The sequence below is a fragment of the Kogia breviceps genome, chromosome 19 (genome assembly GCF_026419965.1).
Source record: "Kogia breviceps isolate mKogBre1 chromosome 19, mKogBre1 haplotype 1, whole genome shotgun sequence".
NCBI lineage: Eukaryota > Metazoa > Chordata > Mammalia > Artiodactyla > Physeteridae > Kogia > Kogia breviceps.
In genome coordinates, this window is record NC_081328.1 from 1,026,922 (window position 1) to 1,044,793 (window position 17,872).

Below are 17,872 nucleotides of genomic sequence, written 5' to 3' on the forward strand. Positions count from 1 at the left end.
TTCACTCGGCTGACTTCCGAGGGCGGCTGGCTACAGGGGGAACCGGGGAGATGAATGATGGGGCCTGGAGGGGCGCAGCCCCCGGGGTCCCGGCGCGGGCAGGAGGGGGGCGCGCGGCGGCCACCTCGCCTCCGCCTCGTGGCGAGTAGAGCGCCCCCTCCTTGCTCCCGGCGCCTCCGGTCGCGAGACCGCGGCCGGGGGCGCCCCAGGAGGGGCCCGCCGCGCGCGCCTGGCGGAGCCCGAGGTCGCCGCGACCTTGCTGGGGTCAGCGGGCTGGGCGGCGGAGGCGGCGGCGCGGCGTCTTTGGTGGCGCTTTCCGGATTGGCGCAGAGGCCGGGAAACCGGGCGGGGGCGGGCGGGCGGAACACAAATAGAAGGTGAAATTTTACCTGCCCCTGAGGGAGTCCTGCGGATTTTCTCCCGGCAGCGGCAGGCGCTCTGCCTTTGTCTTACACGCCTGAAACATCTGTTGCAGGGGGGGCGGCGAGGCCGCAGACGCCCCCGCACACCCCGCGCGGCTCCCCGTCCTCGTCCCCATCCCCCGCTCGCCGGCGCCCGGGCCGCGTTAACCCTGCCGGCGCTGGGGCACACGCCGGCCGCCCGCGCTCCCGGGGTGCGCGGGAGCCGCGAGGGCGGGGGCGGAAGGCTTAAGGGCCGAGGCGCGGACCCTAACTGTCAGACCCGGGCCCCGCTTCGTTTCAATTACTCTAAGTAGAGGCTGAATGCGCAATTAACGGAGTCAGCTTGCCAACTGGAAAGCCGGCCCGCTTTCACGTTGAGAAGACTCCACCAGCTGACTCGGGCTAGGCAATTTCCTTCTCTCGCTCCCTTCCCCTCTCTCTCTCTCTCTCATGACCCCCTCCCTCTTTTTCTCTCTCCTTAATAATAAAATTATACCAAGCAGTTTGCGGTGTGGCAGGCGGCCAGAAAAGCGTTTCTTTAAACGCCGCCGTCTCACAATTAGGCAGCAAGAGGATTTGACACGCCGTGGCGGCCTGACAGGCCGCTTCCTCCCCTGGGGGCTGGGGGGCTGGGGGGTGGGAGGGGGCGCCGATTCCCCAGCTCCCCCAGGTGGAGGGGGGCTGGGAGGGGTTGTCAGCATGCTGCAGAGAGGGAGGGGGAGTCAGAGGCAGGGAAGGGAGGGGAGGTTCCCGCCCGGGCTGAGGAAGGGGGGGGGTGTTCCCTGACCCCTGGGAAACGGGGTGTCCAGGAGGAGGATCTGGGCCCCCACTTTTGGCCTCCAGCTCAGAGTTCATTTTCTGGTGGACAGAGGGGCCATTCTGGGGCATAGAGCTATAGAGGGATCTCAGCCCTGCTGGGCCTTCTGGACAAGTCACTGCCCCTCTCTGGGCTTCCAGTAACCCTCTGCAAAACGAGGGGGGAGGTTTGACCTCCAATATGCTCTGCGGAAAGTGGCTTCTGGTGGCTCACTGCTCTTAGCAGCTGGCCCTGTTGGCCGGGCGATAGAGGGGGATGCAGGCACCCCTGTCAGAAGCAAGTCGGAGACCCCACTCCAGCTCTGGCCACAGACCAGTGGGCCTTCCAGAGTGGGGGGGAGTGGTCCTTCCCCGGGAGCAGTGATGCAGGCAGCTGACATGGGGGTGACTTTGCAGGATTGCCAGGGATTGGTGCCATGAGGACAGCGGGCGTTTGACCATTGGCTGCAGGAGCCAGGCCACCTGAGGTGGGGGAGGGGCGGTAACTGCAGCCACCCCACCTGCTCAGCCCCCCCCCACCTCACTCGGGCCGCTCCTCCCATGGGGCGGCCCCCTCCTTCCAGCCTGGCCTGACCACCTCCTTTCCCCGCCCCCAGAGCCTCATCTGTGTCTGTCTGCCTCAGGAGGGCAGGAGCCATTGCATTTTCCCGTGTATCCTCAGCGCCCAGCTTGGCCCCTGTGCAGAGCGTAGGCGAGGTGGAGATGGGCTTGACAAGCGAGTGGGCTCGGGCACACAGGGCTGTGACCCAGGGGGCTGCGGAGGGCAGAGCACGAGCTCCCTCTTCCCTTCCTGGTTGGCTGTTGCGTGTGTCCTGGCCTCCAGGCCTGTCATCAGCCGTCAGGGCTGTGGCGAGGGTCAGGTAACGCACCCTCACCCGTCTGTTCACGCAGCCACCCATCCAGGCAGCATTTAATAGGCAGCTACTTGGGGAAGTTTCTAGGCTTAGAGCCTAGGACCCAACAGATGAAGCCCCTGCCCTCATCAGGCTGCCTTCCCGTAAGGGATGGCGCAGGTGGACGGGCTCATTAGGCCATTCATTATGTAATTACCACCGATGAGGGCCACCCGGGACCCAGCAGTGTGGAAGGTGGGGCGGAGCTCGCGAGGCTTCGAGCGCGTCCGTGGGCCTCGGGCCTTCCGCCGCCCAGCCTTTGCAGCCCCCATCACTCTGGCCCCGTGGGACCGCCGCTGCCCAGTGCCGCCCTCCCGCAGGCCCCCGGTGCCTCCCCTCTGGTTCCATCCAGAGCTTAACTGGTTCGTGCTGGCCTCAGGGCTTCTTCCAGAGGCCATGGAGAGTTCGTGGCGGGGGGAGGGGGGTGTCCTGCTGTCACTCCTTCGCACCAGGCATCCCCCAGGTGCCCAACAAGGCCCTGCCTCACTCAGGCCAAGTGCCATCTGCATTTGACACCAGGAGCTCGTGAGCAAATACAGCCTGCAGACCAGTTCTCTTGATCTCCGGGGTGTTAAGGTTTTTACTTGGTTGATAACATTTTAAAAAAAATTTTATTGAAGTCTCTAGTTGATTTACAGTGTTGTATTAATTTCTGTCGTACAGCAAAGTGATTCGGTTATACCTATATATTTTTTTTCATATTTTCCTTTATGGCTTATCAAGTATTGAATATAGTTCTCTGGGCCATACAGTAGGACCTTGTTGTTTATCCATCCTATGTGTACTAGTTTGCATCTGCTGACCCCAAACTCCCAGTCCATCCCCCCCCCCGCCCACACTTACCCCTTGGCCACCACAAGTCCGTTCTCTACGTCTGTGAGTCTGTTTCTGTTTTGTGGACATGTTCATTTGTGTCATACTGTAGATTCCACATATAAGTGATATCATATGGTGTTTGTCTTTCTCTTTCTTGCTCAGTAGGATAATCTCTCGTTGCATCCATGTAGCTGCAAATGGCATGATTTCGTTCTTTTTTATGGCTGAGTAGTATTCCATTGCATAGATGTACCGCATCTTCTTTATCCATTCGTCTGTCAATGGACATTTACGTTGTTTCCATGTCTTGGCTATTGCAAATAGTGCTGCTGTGAACATTATAGTTTTGTCCGGATCTATGCCCAGGAGTGGGCTTGCTGGGTCATACGGTAGCTCTGTTTTTAGTTTTCTGAGGAACCTCCGTACTGCTCTCCACAGTGGCCGCACCAGCTTACATGCCCGCCAACAGTGCAGGAGGGCTCCCTTTTCTCCACATCCTCTCCAGCGTTTGTTATTTGTAGACTTTTGAATGGTGGCCTTCCTGACTGGTGTGAGGTGGTACCTCGTTGTCGTTTTGATTTGCGTTTCTCTAGTAACTAGTGAGGCTGAGCAGCTTTCCATGTGCCTGTTGGCCATCGATCTGTATGTCTTCTTTGGAGAGACGTCTGTTTAGCTCTTCTGCCCAGATACCATTTTTTAAAATGGGAGATTCCTCTTTCTGTGAAGCGCTCCGAGGCTCTGGCACCCTGGGCCCTCCTTCCCACTGGCAGCAGATCAGCTGGAGCAGTTTACCTCCTTCCTCACCCTTCACGGGCGCGCTGCCTGCCAGGCCCGAGGGAGGTCTTCTCTGTCAGTGAATGAGGAGGAGCTGTAGCCACCAGCCCCTCATCTGCACCCAGGTGTGCTCTGTACCTCCACTCGACCTTGTTCTGGATATTTTTATAATGTGACATTTTATTTCTTTATTTTTCAACAATTAGACTTTGGATTTTATTTACTTATTTATTGGCTGCACCCCGCAGCACGGAGGATCTTAGTTCCCCGACCACAGATCGAACCTGTGCCTGCTGCAGTGGAGGTGTGGAGCCTTAATCACTAGACCACCACGGAAGTCCCATGTGACATTTTCATTTATTTATTTTTGGCTGCATTGGGTCTTCGCTGCCGTGCGCGGCCTTCCTCTGGTTGTGGCGCACAGGCTTCTCACTGCGGCGGCTTCTCTTGTCGCAGAGCAGGGGCTCTAGGCGCGCGGGCTTCAGTACTTGTGGCTCACGGGCTCTAGAGCGCAGGTTCAGTAGTTGTGGCGCACGGGCTTAGCTGCCCGGCGGCATGTGGGATCTTCCCGGACCGGGGATCGAACCCGTGTCCCCTGCATTGGCAGGCGGATTCTCAACCACTGCGCCACCGGGGAAGTCCCCCATGTTACATTTTAAACAATATACATTCAACAAACAGTTATTGTTCAGGGACTTGGGGATATATGGCTGCGAACAAAACAGGCAAAATCCCTGCTCTTGCGGAACTGTTTGTAAGGAGGAGAGGCAGTGATAAAGCCAGCCAGGCAGCCATGTGACTTGTTACCTTGGAGAGGTGGGGAAGCCGGGGCGGGGGCGCGGGGCCGGCGGAGTGTGAGTTTCAGACAGTGCTTAGGGCCGGCCGCCTGAGAAGATGACGTGAGCGAAGGCTTGGAGTCCAGGGAGCCAGAGGAGCCGTGTGATACCTGAGAATGGTATTCCCAGCAGAGGAGAAGGCAGTGTAAAGGCCCTGAGGCTCAGGGAGGTGCCACACCGACCACCAGCTTGGCACCCTGGTACATCCTCTTCCCTGGGGAGTCACGGTGGGTGGGGCACGTGGGGCGTCAAGGACAAGACTGGGGTGAGGGGTTAGGCTCTCTGCCTGCCTTCTTTGCCTCCCCTGAAAGCCAGCAAACAGATCCTCTGTCATCTGCAGTGTGTCGTCACCTGCGAGACCAGTGGGGCACGGAGCAGCCGGGCAGCCCCCCCATGGCAGCCTCTGGACCAGCTCCTTCACCTTGAAACTGTGGTGTGGGCCACTGACCCCAGCCCTCTTAGCTGTCTGCATCCAGCACCACCCCCATTTTCTTTTCCTCACTTGACAGAGTTGAGGAGTGGTGGATAAAATGACGACGTAAAAGCAACCACTGTCCACGAGACACTGACGGGTGCAGAGCCGATAGCCGGGTGGGCCCCCCGCCTGCCAGCCTCCCCGGAGGGCTCGTGAGCGCCAACAGCTCGACTGCGCCGAATCCTTGCTGCCCCACACCTCACGGCGGGGAGGGGGCCAGCCAGCCATCTGCCCTGGACCGTGCGCCCCTCCGGCTCAGCTGAGCCTCCCATCCCAGAAACTGCACCGTGGGGCGGGGGTGAGGCGGCCAGGCCAAGAGCTCCGCAGGCCGTGCCCCGGTGGGGCCCTGGGCGGGGCAGCGCATCCTCCTGGTGGGTTGACCCTGAGGGGAGGCTCTCCTCGTTCTGGGAGCTTGGTAGGTCTTGGCTGTCTCCGCCGCTGGGTCCTTGGAAGAGGCAGCGTTGGTGGGCTTTCCAGACCCCTGGAGAGGCCAGAAGCCTCTGCCCCCTGCCCCGTGCCCCGGGGTCCCTAGCCTCAGCTAAGGAGCCCGTCTGTCTTCCTGCTTCTCCCCCTCTCCCCCCATAACCTGTCTGAATGTTCAGGACCTCCAGCCCTGCAGAGCGCGGTGTGCTGGACCCCCGTGGGGCTCTCCCGTGGGTGCCCGTGAACGAGGGTGGTTCTTGCCTATAGGGAGTGGTCTTGAGGGGCCGTACTTTGGGTGGGGGCTGCCTTGTTCTCTGGGATTCCTTGTGCCCGGGATGGGCCCCCGCTGCCCCAAGCTGACCTCTCCTGGTGCCTGGCCCAAGGACCCTACCTGTCCCAGAGGCCTGGGGGCCCTGGGCTGTCTTGTCTTGGGGAGTCCTTGGAAACACCCCTTCCCCCCATTCAGGCCAGGCCCTTGGAACAGCAGTACGCCTGCCTAATGATTGATCGTTTTCGTCACGGTGTCCTATTTAGTACTGACCGCCCACAGCACGGGGGGAGGCGCGAGGTGGCCCCACCGGTCCGCTCCTCCGGGGACACCCCCATCCCCGGCCTCCCGACCCAGGTAACTTGCCCTCCTTCCTCGCTCCCAGGCCTTGAGCGGGTTGGGTTTTTAAGTTTTTTCCCTGCAGCTACAAATCAGAAAAGCAGGTCGTAACAGAACCTGGGGTGAGTGAGTGGGACGGAGCCAGGGGCCCCAGGGCCGCCGCTGGGGAACAGACGCTTCCTTCTCGCCCCTCCCCCCCCAGGTCCCTGCGGGAGCTACGGCAGCTCCGGGCCGCGCTGGGCCCACTTCCCTGACCGGGGGCCTGACCCTAGGGGCTAGAGAGGCTGCGGGCCCAGTGAGTCCTCTCTGAGGCTGCCCAGGGGCAGCAGGCAGCCAGGGGCCACCGCCGCCCACGGGTGGATTCCCTACGGTTGGGTGGGGCCCGACCCGGCTTCTGGGGCCACGCAGGTCGCAGAGGCGACCTGGGCACCCCCCTTTCCTCATCGTGCTCCGAGGGGCCTTCCTCTCAACTGGGAATTCTTGGTGAAGGCTGTCCACACTGCCGTGGCCTCCGCCACGAGCAACTGCCCGGGGGGCTCACACTCAGGTCCCGGCCCCCCCGAGCCTCCCCTTTCTCTGTAAAAGGGCAGAACAGTCAAGGCAGTGGGCGTGCAGACCCGGCGTGGGCGGGCTCCGCGGGCAAGGCCGTCCCTGCCCGCCACCCCAGCAGGTCCCACAGGGCCTGTGCTGAGACCGCAGAGCCGTGCTCTTTGCCCGCAAACACGGCTGAGCCCTGGTTCCCCTGCTGCCGAAGGCCTTTGGGGGCCGATGGCCTGGGGCCCGGGGCCCGAGGGTGTCCGTGGGGCTCGTCATGCTCCCTTTCCTGGCCGGGGGAGCAGGGAGACCCGTCGCTGAGCCAGAGGAGACCCGGGGGACGGGGTGGGCCCTGCGGCCTGGCCCAGCTTTGCTCTGTGTTTCTCCCTGGAGCAGGGGCCTGGGCAGGCCAGCTCGCAGGAGTCACCACAGAAGCGTTGGCGGACCTGGAGCTCAGGACTGACTTCCTCCTCCCTTCCTTCTTTTCTCTTTTTCCTTCTTCCTTCCCTCCCAGTTTGGCTAGAACTTGAGATGTGGCCTTGACCAAGTGTCTGGGAGAAGGGGGAGGGGGAGGGGGAGGCGGGTCTGGACCAGGAGTCCTATGAAGGTATGTTCCTGGGTGCCCTCCCCTGACCCCCACCCCTTCTCCCTCTAGCAGAACAGAGGCTGGACCCCCAGCCTGCACCCCTCCGCTGCCACCTCTGCTCCAGGGTTCAGAGGTCACCATCTGTCTGCCGAGGGTACCTCTTTCCACCCCCCTCCTGATGCCGCCACCCCAGCTCTCAGCCCGCCTCTCTCCCGCCTGTCCTTTTCTAGTGCTCTTGAAAACTAATCATAATCATAATAATTAATAACAACAGAGCCTGTGGCAGGCCTGAGGCAGCTCTTAAAGAGGCCGAGCCCCATTTTCTCCTGGCAGAGCTGGCGGGGCCGGGGACCTGGTGGCTCTGAGAGGTAGCTTTTGTCCCTGCACCCCTCCCCTCCCGGGCCTGGGCTCGGAGGTGGTGCTGGGGAGGCATTTTTGCCTGCCTTCTCCACCAGCCGCTGGGCTTCGCGTTATTTTAATTGAACCGTCTTTTCTTAGAGAGAGAGATGCTTTCACCGCGTCCAGCTGCGCCCGTGCGTCGGAAAACCCTCTGTAAGACGGCTCGGCAAAACGAAAAGGTGCGGCAGCTGGACTGATTAAAACGGGGAAGGGGACACCGGGCAGAGCACCCCTTTTAAATAACGTTTCTGGTAATGCATTTTCAGAGCACGCGAAAAAATATTTTTTAAAAAAAGCTGTAGAAATGTTAACGATACTCACAAGACACTCAGCGGGAAATGAGAGCGATCTGGGACTAATAAGAGCCGAAATGTAATTTGTGCAGATACACGACGCGCAGCCTTCAGCGCGGGCCTCGCTTTGCGAATTCCGGCCTGTCAGCAGCGAGGCCAGGGAGGGCAGAGCAGAGCTCTGCAACCGCAGGGGACGCCCGAGAAGAGGCGTCCGCCTGCCAGCTCAGGCCTGGGCCAGCGCGAGTGCCCGTGTGCGCCGCCCAAGGGCAGAATGAGCCCCCCCCCGGCCGCCCCCCCCCCCCCAGCCCCATTGGGGGGAGGTGCGGGGCTGCCCACCTGGTAGGGAGCCGCCCCGGAACCAAGGCTGGGTCACAGCAGGCACCTCCTGTCATGCTGGATTCCAGCTGCCAGGACGGACTAAACGGGGTCAGAAGGGGGTCTCCTCCGCGTCGGGGCGCCTGCGACGAGCCAGGGAGAGGCCACGGCCGTGGGGCTGTGACGCGTCCTGTGGGCAGGGGCCAGACCCTCTCCAGGGTCGTGGGCTTCAGTCCCCGAGTCCAGGCGGGTGACTGCCAAGGGCAGGGAGGTTGGCCTGGGCTGTGCTGACAGGGCTCCCGGGGTCACCCGGCCGCCCCAGGCTTGACCCCGCCCCACCCCCGCCTCCACAGGAGGAGGGCAGGGAGGTGGGATCTGGGTGAAGGAGGGGGGAGCCCGCCTCTCCCTCCACGTGTGCCCTCCCCCCAGCCCTGGAGGCTTGGAGTCCACGGCCAGCCACTCCTCCTCTTTGGGGTTGGGAACGGCCACTGCCAGGTCCCCTGTGCCCTCCTGGGGGCCTGGGCTGTGCAGGTGAGCGTGGTGTGCGTAAACCCCGTGCCCGGGGACGCAGCCCACGCCGTGGAGGACTCCTGAGCCTGGGGCAGCCTTGCTCCTTCCTCCCCGCTCCAAGGGTCTCGGGTGGGGGTGGGGGTGGGGGTAAGACCATTAGCCTGGACGCTGCAGCTGGCCTGTTACGTGAGTCCAGTTGTTCTGCCCTGAAGGCCCCCCCACCCCCACTCCGGGGTCATTTCCTGACCCCCGATCTTGCTTTGGGGCAGGTCGGACCCTGTGCGCACCGGCCCCTAAAATCATAAACAGATGGGCTCTCGGCCTGGCCCTGACCCCGTGCAGGCCCCGCCCACCCAGGAGGCCCAGGGCTGCCTCTCACGTGGAGGGACCGCAGCCCCGTCCCCCATCAGCACGTGCTGCCTCGCTCTGGGCCACGTAATCTGTTTACGCACCTACGGTATCAAAAATAGGAGGCAGGTGCCGCCGTCCTGCGTTCCTGGGCTGCGTTCCTGGGAGTCGAGGAGGGGACATTTTATGCCTACAGTGGCTCAGCAGCCCCTAATCAGCGTCTGCTGGAAGGAACAGACAGCTTCCAGATGGCATGGCAGTGATGGAGGGGGGTGTGTGTGTGTGTGTGTGTGTGTGTGTGTGTGTGTGTGTGTGTGTGTGTGTGTGTGTGTGTGTGTGTGTGTGTGTGTGTGTGTGTGTGTGTGTGTGTGTGTGTGTGTGTGTGTGTGTGTGTGTGCGCGCGCGCGCGCGCGTGTGCGCCAGGCCTCGGTGAGTGGCTTCTGGGGCAGGGGCAAGCTGTCCCCGGCACCCCCGCCCCCGCACGCTGGGTCACGCCTGCACACTGCTGCGCTGGGGCTAGCTTACCGGATCCAGCAGCCCCAGGGGACAGGGGAGCGGGAATTGCCCTGCTAAATGGTTCTGAAATGGCAGGGAAGGGCTGTGGGGGAGGGGAGGGGAGCCGGCGGCGGGAGGGGGCAGCTCCCCGGTGACCTGGCGCTGGGCAGTGGGTCGGTCGCACCTCCCTCCTCGGCGGCCTCCTCGTACCCATCCCTGTCGGAGCGGGAATTACAGAGCACACGTCCCTGACACAGAAGTTGTCAATATGTGCACAGCTGGTGGGGAGGCTGCGGGAGAGGGCAGGGCGGGGAGGGGGCCGGCTCTCCGAGGGAGAGGAAATGGCTCGTCTGAATCGCTCTCCCCCTATCCCTCCCCGCCCTCCCTCTCCCTCTCGCCCTTTCTCTTTTCACAGATAACCAGCCCGAGTCATGCAGTCTTTTCGAGAAAGGTGTGGTTTCCATGGCAAACAGCAGACCTACCAGCAGACCTCACAGGAGACATCTCGCCTGGAGAATTACCGGCAGCCGAGTCAGGCTGGGCTGAGCTGCGACCGGCAGCGTCTGCTGACCAAGGACTATTACAGCCCACAGCCCTTCCCCGGCTACGAGGGCGGCGCCGGCACGCCCGCCACGGCAGCGCGCGCCAGCAAAGGCCTGTCTTCGCAGCAGGCCCCGCCGGGGAGGCCGTCCTTCGCGGGCTACGCGGTCCAGGACGGCAGCCCCTACCCCGGCCGCTACTCGGGGGAGGAGGGCCTGCAGGCCTGGGGGGCACCGCAGCCACCGCAGCCACCACCCACGCAGCCGCAGCCACAGCCCCTGCCAGGGGCGGTGGGCAAATATGACGAGAACCTGATGAAAAAGACAGCAGCGACCCCCGCCCGGCAGTACCCGGAGCAGGGCGCCCAGCTGCCCTTTCGGACTCACACCCTCCACGTCCAGCAGCAGCTGCCACAGCCCCCGCAGCCCCTGGCCTACGCCAAGCTCCAAAGGCAGAAACCCCAGAACGACCTCGCCTCGCCCCTGCCCTATCCCCCGGGGGGCCACTTCCCCCAGCAGTCCCAGTCCTTCCCCGTCTCCTCCACCTACTCCAACAGCGGCCAGGGCGGCGGGCAGGGGGCCCACTCCTACAAGAGCTGCACGGCCCCGTCCACCCAGCCCCACGACAGGCCACTGGCCGCCAACGCCGGCTTGGCCCCAGGCCAGCGGGTCCCGAGCCTTCACGCCTACCAGCCTGGGCGCCTCAGCTACGAGCCGCAGAAGCAGCAGCAGCAAGCCCTCCAGAGCCGCCACCACGCCCAGGAAACCCTCCACTACCCAAACCTCACCAAGTACCAACACTACGGGCAGCAAGGCGCAGGCTACTGCCAGCCGGACGCGGCCGTCAGGACCCCGGAGCAGTACTACCAGACCTTCAGCCCCGGCTCCAGCCACTCGCCCGCACGCTCGGTGGGCCGCTCCCCTTCCTACAGCTCCACCCCGTCGCCGCTGATGCCCAGCCTGGAGAGCTTCCCCTACACCCAGCAGCCGCTTGGCCCCGGAGCCTTCCCCGCCGGTCTCGCGGACCACAGCCACTTCCTGCCCCTGCTCAACCCCTCCCCGACGGACGCCGCCGGCTCTGTGGACGCCCAGGCCGCCAACTGCAAGGCCCTGCAGAAGGACAAGCTTCCCGAGAGCCTGCTGTCAGACCTCAGCCTGCACAGCCTCACGGCGCTGACCTCGCAGGTGGAGAACATCTCCAACACTGTGCAGCAGCTGCTGCTCTCCAAGGCAGCCATGCCCCAGAAGAAGGGCGTCAAGAGCCTGGCGGCCCGGACCCCGGAGCAGCACAAAAGCCAGCACTGCAGCCCCGAGGGCAGCGGCTACTCAGCTGAGCCGGCAGGCACGCCGCTGTCGGAGCCTCTGAGCAGCACCCCCCAGTCCACGCACGCCGAGCCGCCCGAGGCCGACTACCTGAGCGGCTCCGAGGACCCCCTGGAGCGCAGCTTCCTCTACTGCAGCCAGGCCCGCGGCAGCCCCGCCAGGGTCCACGGCAGCTCCAAGGCCAAGCCCGAGTCCGTGTCCACCTGCTCCGTGACTTCCCCCGACGACATGTCTACCAAGTCCGACGACTCGTTCCAGAGCCTGCACGGCAGCCTGCCGCTGGACAGCTTCTCCAAGCTCGTGGCCGGCGAGCGGGACTGCCCCCGCCTGCTGCTCAGCGCCCTGGCGCAGGAGGACCTGGCCTCCGAGATCCTGGGGCTGCAGGAGGCCATCAGCGAGAAGGCCGACAAGGTCTGGGCCGAGGCGCCCGGCCTGGCCAAGGACACCAGCAAGCCACCCTTCTCGCTGGAGAACCACAGCGCCTGCCTGGACCCCGTGGCCAAGGGTGCGTGGCCACGGCCGGGGGAGCAGGAGGCCCTGCCCGAGGCCCTGCAGCTGGAAAAGGGCGGCGGCACCAAGGACTTCGGCCCGGGGCTGTTCGAAGATCCCTCCGTGGGCTTCGCCACCCCTGACCCCAAGAAGACAACTGGTCCCCTCTCCTTTGGTGCCAAGCCCACCCTCGCGGCCACCACCTCGGACCCCGCCACGGCGGCTTTCGACTGCTTCCCAGACACGACCGCCGCCGGCTCGGCAGACGGCGCCAACCCCTTTGCCTGGCCCGAGGAGAACCTGGGGGACGCCTGTCCCCGGTGGGGGCTCCACCCCAGCGAGCTCGCCAAGGGTCTGGAGCAGGGCGGGAAGGCTGCCGACGGTGTCGGCCAGGAGGACGCCCGCGAGGCCTCGGCCTGCCTGGGCTTCCAGGAGGAGCAGCCCTCGGGGGAGAAGGCCGCGGTGCCCCGGGACTCCCAGCAGGAGGATGGGGGCGGGGTGAAAGAGGAGGCGGGCGGGCTGCTGCAGTGTCCCGAGGTGGGCAAGGCCGACCGGTGGCTGGAGGACAGCCGGCACTGCTGCTCCGCCGCCGACTTCGGGGACCTCCCGCTGCTGCCGCCCGCCGGCAGGAAGGAGGACTTGGAGGCGGAGGAGTACTCGTCTCTGTGCGAGCTCCTGGGCAGCCCCGAGCAGAGGCCGGGCATGCAGGACCCACTCTCGCCCAAGGCCCCGCTGCTGTGCGGCAAGGAGGAGGTGGAGGAGGTGCTGGACCCCAAGGCCGGCTGGGGCTCCCCGTGCGCCCTCTCTGGCGAGTCTGTCATCCTGCTGGGCCCCACCGTGGGCACCGAGTCCAAGGTCCAGAGCTGGTTCGAGTCCTCCCTCTCGCACATGAAGCCAGGGGAAGAGGGGCCCGAGGGGGCGCTGGCGCTGGCTCCGGGGGACGCCACCGCCCTGGCCCCGGAAGCCTCCCTGACCCAGAAGCCGAACAAGCCCGCCGTGCCCGAGGCGCCCATCGCCAAGAAGGAGCCCGTGCCCCGCGGCAAAAGCTTACGGAGCCGGCGGGTGCACCGGGGGCTGCCTGAGGCCGAGGACTCCCCGTGCAGGGCCCCGGCGCTGCCCAAAGACCTGCTGCTCCCTGAATCGTGCACGGGGCCCCCCCAGGGGCAGATGGAAGGGGCGGGGGCCCCGGGCCGGGGGACCTCGGAAGGGCTCCCCAGGATGTGCACCCGCTCCTTCACGGCCCTGAGCGAGCCCCGCACGCCCGGACCCCCGGGCCTGCCCACCACCCCTGCCCCCCCAGACAAGCTGGGGGGCAAGCAGCGAGCCGCCTTCAAGTCGGGCAAGCGGGTGGGGAAGCCCTCCCCCAAGGCTGCATCCAGCCCCAGCAACCCGGCCGCCCTGCCCGTGGCCTCCGACAGCAGCCCCATGGGCTCCAAGACCAAGGAGACAGACTCACCGGACGCACCGGGCAAAGACCAGCGCTCGATGATTCTCCGGTCCCGCACCAGGAGCCAGGAGGCCTTCCACTGCAAGCGGCGGCGAGCCTCGGAGGGCCGGCTGCCCAACTGCCGCGCCACCAAGAAGCTCCTCGCCAACCACCACCTGCCCGCCGCGTTCAAGGCCGCCGGGAGCCCCCCGAAAGAGGGCAGGGCGGGCCAACGGGCAAGGGTCCCCAAGCCTGGTGCAGGCGGCAAGCTCTCCGATCGGCCCCTCCACGCCCTCAAGAGGAAGTCGGCCTTCATGGCACCCGTCCCCACCAAGAAGCGCAACCTGGTCTTACGCAGCGGCAGCACCAGCGGGGACGCGAAGGAGGAGGGGGCCGAGGGCTCTCCCACCCTCTTCAAGAGGATGACGTCTCCCAAGAAGGCCAAGCCCGCCAAGGGCAACAGTGAGCCCACGGCAAAGCCGCCGCCCCCGGAGACCCCTGACGCCAGCCTGAAGCTGGCCCCACGGGCGTCCGTCCAGGGGGCCATGAAGACCAAGGTGCTGCCCCCCCGGAAAGGCCGGGGCCTGAAGCTGGAGGCCATCGTGCAGAAGATCACCTCGCCCAGCCTGAAGAAGTTCGCGTGCAGAGCACCAGGGGCCCCTCCCGGGAATCCTCTGAGCCCATCCCTCCCCGAGAAGGACCGTGGGCTGCCGAGCGCAGGGGGCAGCCCCCTGGGGGCAGAAGAAGGTCTCTTACACGTGAGCCCTGGGCAGAAGTTGCCAGCAGCTTTGGGGGCCGATCCGTTGTGCAGAAATCCGACCAACAGATCCTTAAAAGGCAAACTCGTGAACAGTAAGAGACTGTCCTCGACCGACGGTTTCAAAACCGAGGCCTTCACGTCCCCAGAGGCCCTGCTGCCTGGGGGCACTGCCCTGGCACCTAAGAAGAGAAGCCGGAAAGGCAGGGCTGGAGCCCTCGGGCTCCCCAAAGGCTCCCTGGAGAAGAGGCCTCACCTGGGCCCAGCTCTGCTCCTGCCGGCCAGCAGCACGCAGGGGGGCAGCGAGGACAGCTCTGGCGGAGGAGGCAAGAAGCCAAAGACGGAGGAGCTGGGGCTGGCTGCCCAGCCCCCTGAGGGCCGGCCTAGCCAGCCCCAGGTGAGGGCACAGAAGCAGCCTGGCCACGCCAACTACAGCAGCTATTCCAAGCGGAAGCGCCTGACGCGGGGCCGGGCCAAGAATGCCACCACCTCACCCTGTAAGGGGCGTGCCAAGCGGCGGCGGCAGCAGCAGGTGCTGCCCCTGGATCCCGCAGAGCCTGAAATCCGCCTCAAATACATTTCCTCCTGCAAGCGGCTGCGGGCAGACAGCCGCACCCCCGCCTTCTCACCCTTCGTGCGGGTGGAGAAGCGGGATGCGTTCACCACCGTATGCACTGTTGTCAACTCCCCCGGCGAGGAGCCCAAGCCCCACAGGAAGCCTTCCTCCTCCTCTTCATCTTCTTGCTCCTTCTCCTTGGACGCGGCCGGGGCCTCCCTAGCCACGCTCCCTGGAGGCTCCATCCTGCAGCCTCGGCCCTCCCTGCCCCTCTCCTCCACCATGCATCTGGGGCCCGTGGTCTCCAAGGCCCTGAGTACCTCTTGCCTTGTTTGCTGCCTCTGCCAAAACCCAGCCAACTTCAAGGACCTCGGGGACCTCTGTGGGCCCTACTACCCTGGACACTGCCTCCCCAAAAAGAAGCCAAAACTCAAGGAGAAGGTGCGGCCAGAGAGCACCTGTGAGGAGGCCTCACTGCCTCTTGAGAGGACACTCAAAGGCCTCGAGTGCCCAGCTGCCGCCGCTGCCACCGCCACCGCCGCCGCCACCACCACCACCACCGGGAAGCCCCCCAGGCCTGACGGCCCAGCTGATCCGGCCAAGCAGGGCTCCCTGCGCACCAGCGCCCGGGGCCTGTCCCGGCGGCTGCAGAGTTGCTACTGCTGTGACGGTCGGGGGGAAGGTGGTGAAGAGACAGCCCCAGCTGACAGGAGCCGCAAGCACGAGTGCAGCAAGGAGCCGCCAGCAGAGCCTGGCGGGGACGCGCAGGAGCACTGGGTGCACGAGGCCTGTGCCGTGTGGACGGGCGGGGTCTACCTGGTGGCCGGGAAGCTCTTTGGGCTGCAGGAGGCCATGAAGGTGGCCATGGACATGGTAAGAGGCCAGCCCAGCCGGGTGGGGACCTCGGGTTCTGCAGGCAGGCAGGCCATCTCTCTAATGCTGCAGTCTGGCCCGAACATACCACAGTCACAAATGAACACGTGGGGAGCTTAGCCGGAGCGTGGAGGCACACTCCAGGCTGAGGCAGGACACACCCGCCCACCCCTGCCCCAGACCTCCCACTGTGGCCCCTTACTGCCTGCTCGGCCCTGTACCCACCACACACGCATTCGGCCCCTTCTGGCCGCAGCATGGCCCCTTCCCACTGCAGCATGTCCCCACCCAAGCCCCCCAGCGCCCCTGCTCACCTAACCAGCCGAGATGCTCAGGCCCCAGAACTGCACGTCAGGGGGCTGCCTCCATAGCCTGTGCGGTGCAGCGGGGCCTGCGGGGGAAGAGCTGCTCCAGCGACAGGTAGCCGGAGCGGGAGTCCTCGGGGGAGGGTGGTCCAGGAACCTTTCCTGCAAGGCCCTAAAACGTCCCCGGAGGAACTGCAGTCGCCGAGGGCTTGGTTTGGGCCCCAGCGCTGCCCCTCGCTGTGTGTCTCCAAGAATATAACCTAACCTCTCTGTGCCTCCGTTTCCTTATCTCTAAAGTGGGCCTGAAGTCCCCTGTGGAGGGGCCCTGAGGATGATGTAAATTCACACCCATAAAGCTATGGCAGCCATGCCTGGCCCGTCCGCGTGCTCCGTGACTGTCTCCTGGGGCCGGTGCTAGTGGCAGCCAGCCGGGTGACACAAGCACGCCGCCGTCCCAGTGGTGTGACCGTTACTGTGGTCGCCGCGGGGACCCCCGACTCTGTCACTCCCTGCTGCCTGGGGAGGGCATGCGACTCGGCACTCCCTCCTGCGGCCCGTGTTCCTGGCCCCTCCCCAGCCCTCGGGGCCCCACCACCCTGTGCCCACCCCACCTGCCCACCTGTTCCCTCTGGGTACCCCCCGCCCCCGCCACCAGCCACGCGGAACAGCCCTGTGCTGGGCAGGGGGTCGCTACCGGGCTGCCCACAGCTCCCTGTTTGCGGCGCCTGACCCTCTCCGTGCCGGGTCCTCCAGGAAGACAGCAGCCCCAAGACCCGGAGCCCTCACCCTTCCAGCCTCCGGGCTCCTCCCCTCCCTCCTGTGTGTCTCCTTCTCTCCCTCATCACTGCCTCCTTCCCAGCGGCCCTGAAATAGGTTCAGGCGTCTCCTGCCATTAAAAGATAATACCAAACGCTCAGATCACCAGGCCAGCTGGCGGCCACCTGCGGCCTCCCGCAAGCGTCCCCTGCCCGCCCCGCCCCGCCAGGCTGCACCGCTTCTGCACCTTGTCCGAGCCCAGGGGGCCAACCCCCTCTTTCCCAGGTCACCTGTTCCAGGCGCTTTGGTCTCACCTCACTGCACCAACCTCCTATTGGCCTGGGGAAGAAGCCGGGGGTCCAAGTGGCCCTGTGGTTTCCTGGCGTCATGTGGCTGTTACGTAACGGAGCTGGAGCTTGGCCCGGTCGCCCCATCTCTGCCCGCCGTGCCATCCTCCAAAAATGGTCCAGCGGCCTCCCACCCTGGGAAGGTCAGAGCAGGGGTGGTCGCCGGCCACCCTGCCAGAGAGGTGGTCCCGGGCCAGGCGGGGCCTGGCAGCCAGGCAAGCCTCACGGGCTCGTTAAAGCAGCACCTGCACCTGGAGGACACCCTGGAAAGATGGGCGGGGTCTGGGGCTCCTCAGGTCATGGTTCAGCCCCCTGCCCGCTGACAAGCCCAGACCCCCGGAGACCCTTTCTGCCTCGGAGCTCGGGGGCAGCACGCAGCCTTGGAGTCAGGCAGACCCCGGTTCCAGTCCCAGCTCTGCCCCAAGAGGCAGCTCCATGACCCCAGCAAGTCACGGTCCCCTGTGAGGTGCGGGCCGCCGAAGCCCGTCAGCAGGGTGGGGCTGCGGGGACGGCCAGACCCCTGCCTTCACTACCCTCCGCACCCTGGCTCTCCGCAGGAACAGAACTCCTGCGCAGGCCCTCGGGGCACCTCTTCCTTCTGCGTCCCTTCCCGGGGGCCCCTACACACCCGCCCGCCCTGAGCCGTGCTGTGGCCACCTCCAGGGGCCTCAGTTTCCTAGTCTGCCCAGAGGCCGCCTCTCCTCCCAAACTCCCAGGCCCCCCATCACCCACCCAGGGGAACAGCTCAGAACGTGGGCATGGGGTTGGAAGGGCCCGAGGCCTCTCCGTACCTCCATTTCTCCACACCTAAAATGCCTGTCTCGAGGGCTCGGGGGCCTCAGTGCAGGCGGGGCGGCACGAGGCCGTCACCAGAGGAGCCCGCTGTCACCGTTCAGCCACACGGGGGCCCGGTCTGGGGGCCCCTCCTGCCCCATCACACCTTTGTCCCAGGGCCCTAGGGGGCTCAGTCCTGACCAGAA

At 65.1% G+C, this 17,872-nt stretch overlaps 1 protein-coding gene across 7 annotated transcripts in view; it reads left to right on the top strand.

Annotated features, from left to right (window-relative positions):
• The window catches only part of RAI1 (retinoic acid induced 1), a 106,855-nt gene that overhangs the window by 81,867 nt on the left and 7,116 nt on the right, over nucleotides 1–17,872 (top strand). For 4 of the 7 annotated variants that reach the window (XM_059048865.2, XM_059048866.2, XM_067021910.1 and 1 more), the window contains one exon: nucleotides 9,937–15,484. In XM_059048865.2, the coding sequence (XP_058904848.1) occupies nucleotides 9,953–15,484 (5,532 nt within the window). In that variant the 5' untranslated portion in view covers nucleotides 9,937–9,952. Of the gene's footprint in view, nucleotides 1–7,659; nucleotides 7,740–7,787; nucleotides 7,812–9,936; nucleotides 16,064–17,872 lie in introns of those variants that run through there. The other 3 variants (XM_067021911.1, XM_067021913.1, XM_067021914.1) reach the window with 3 other exon arrangements.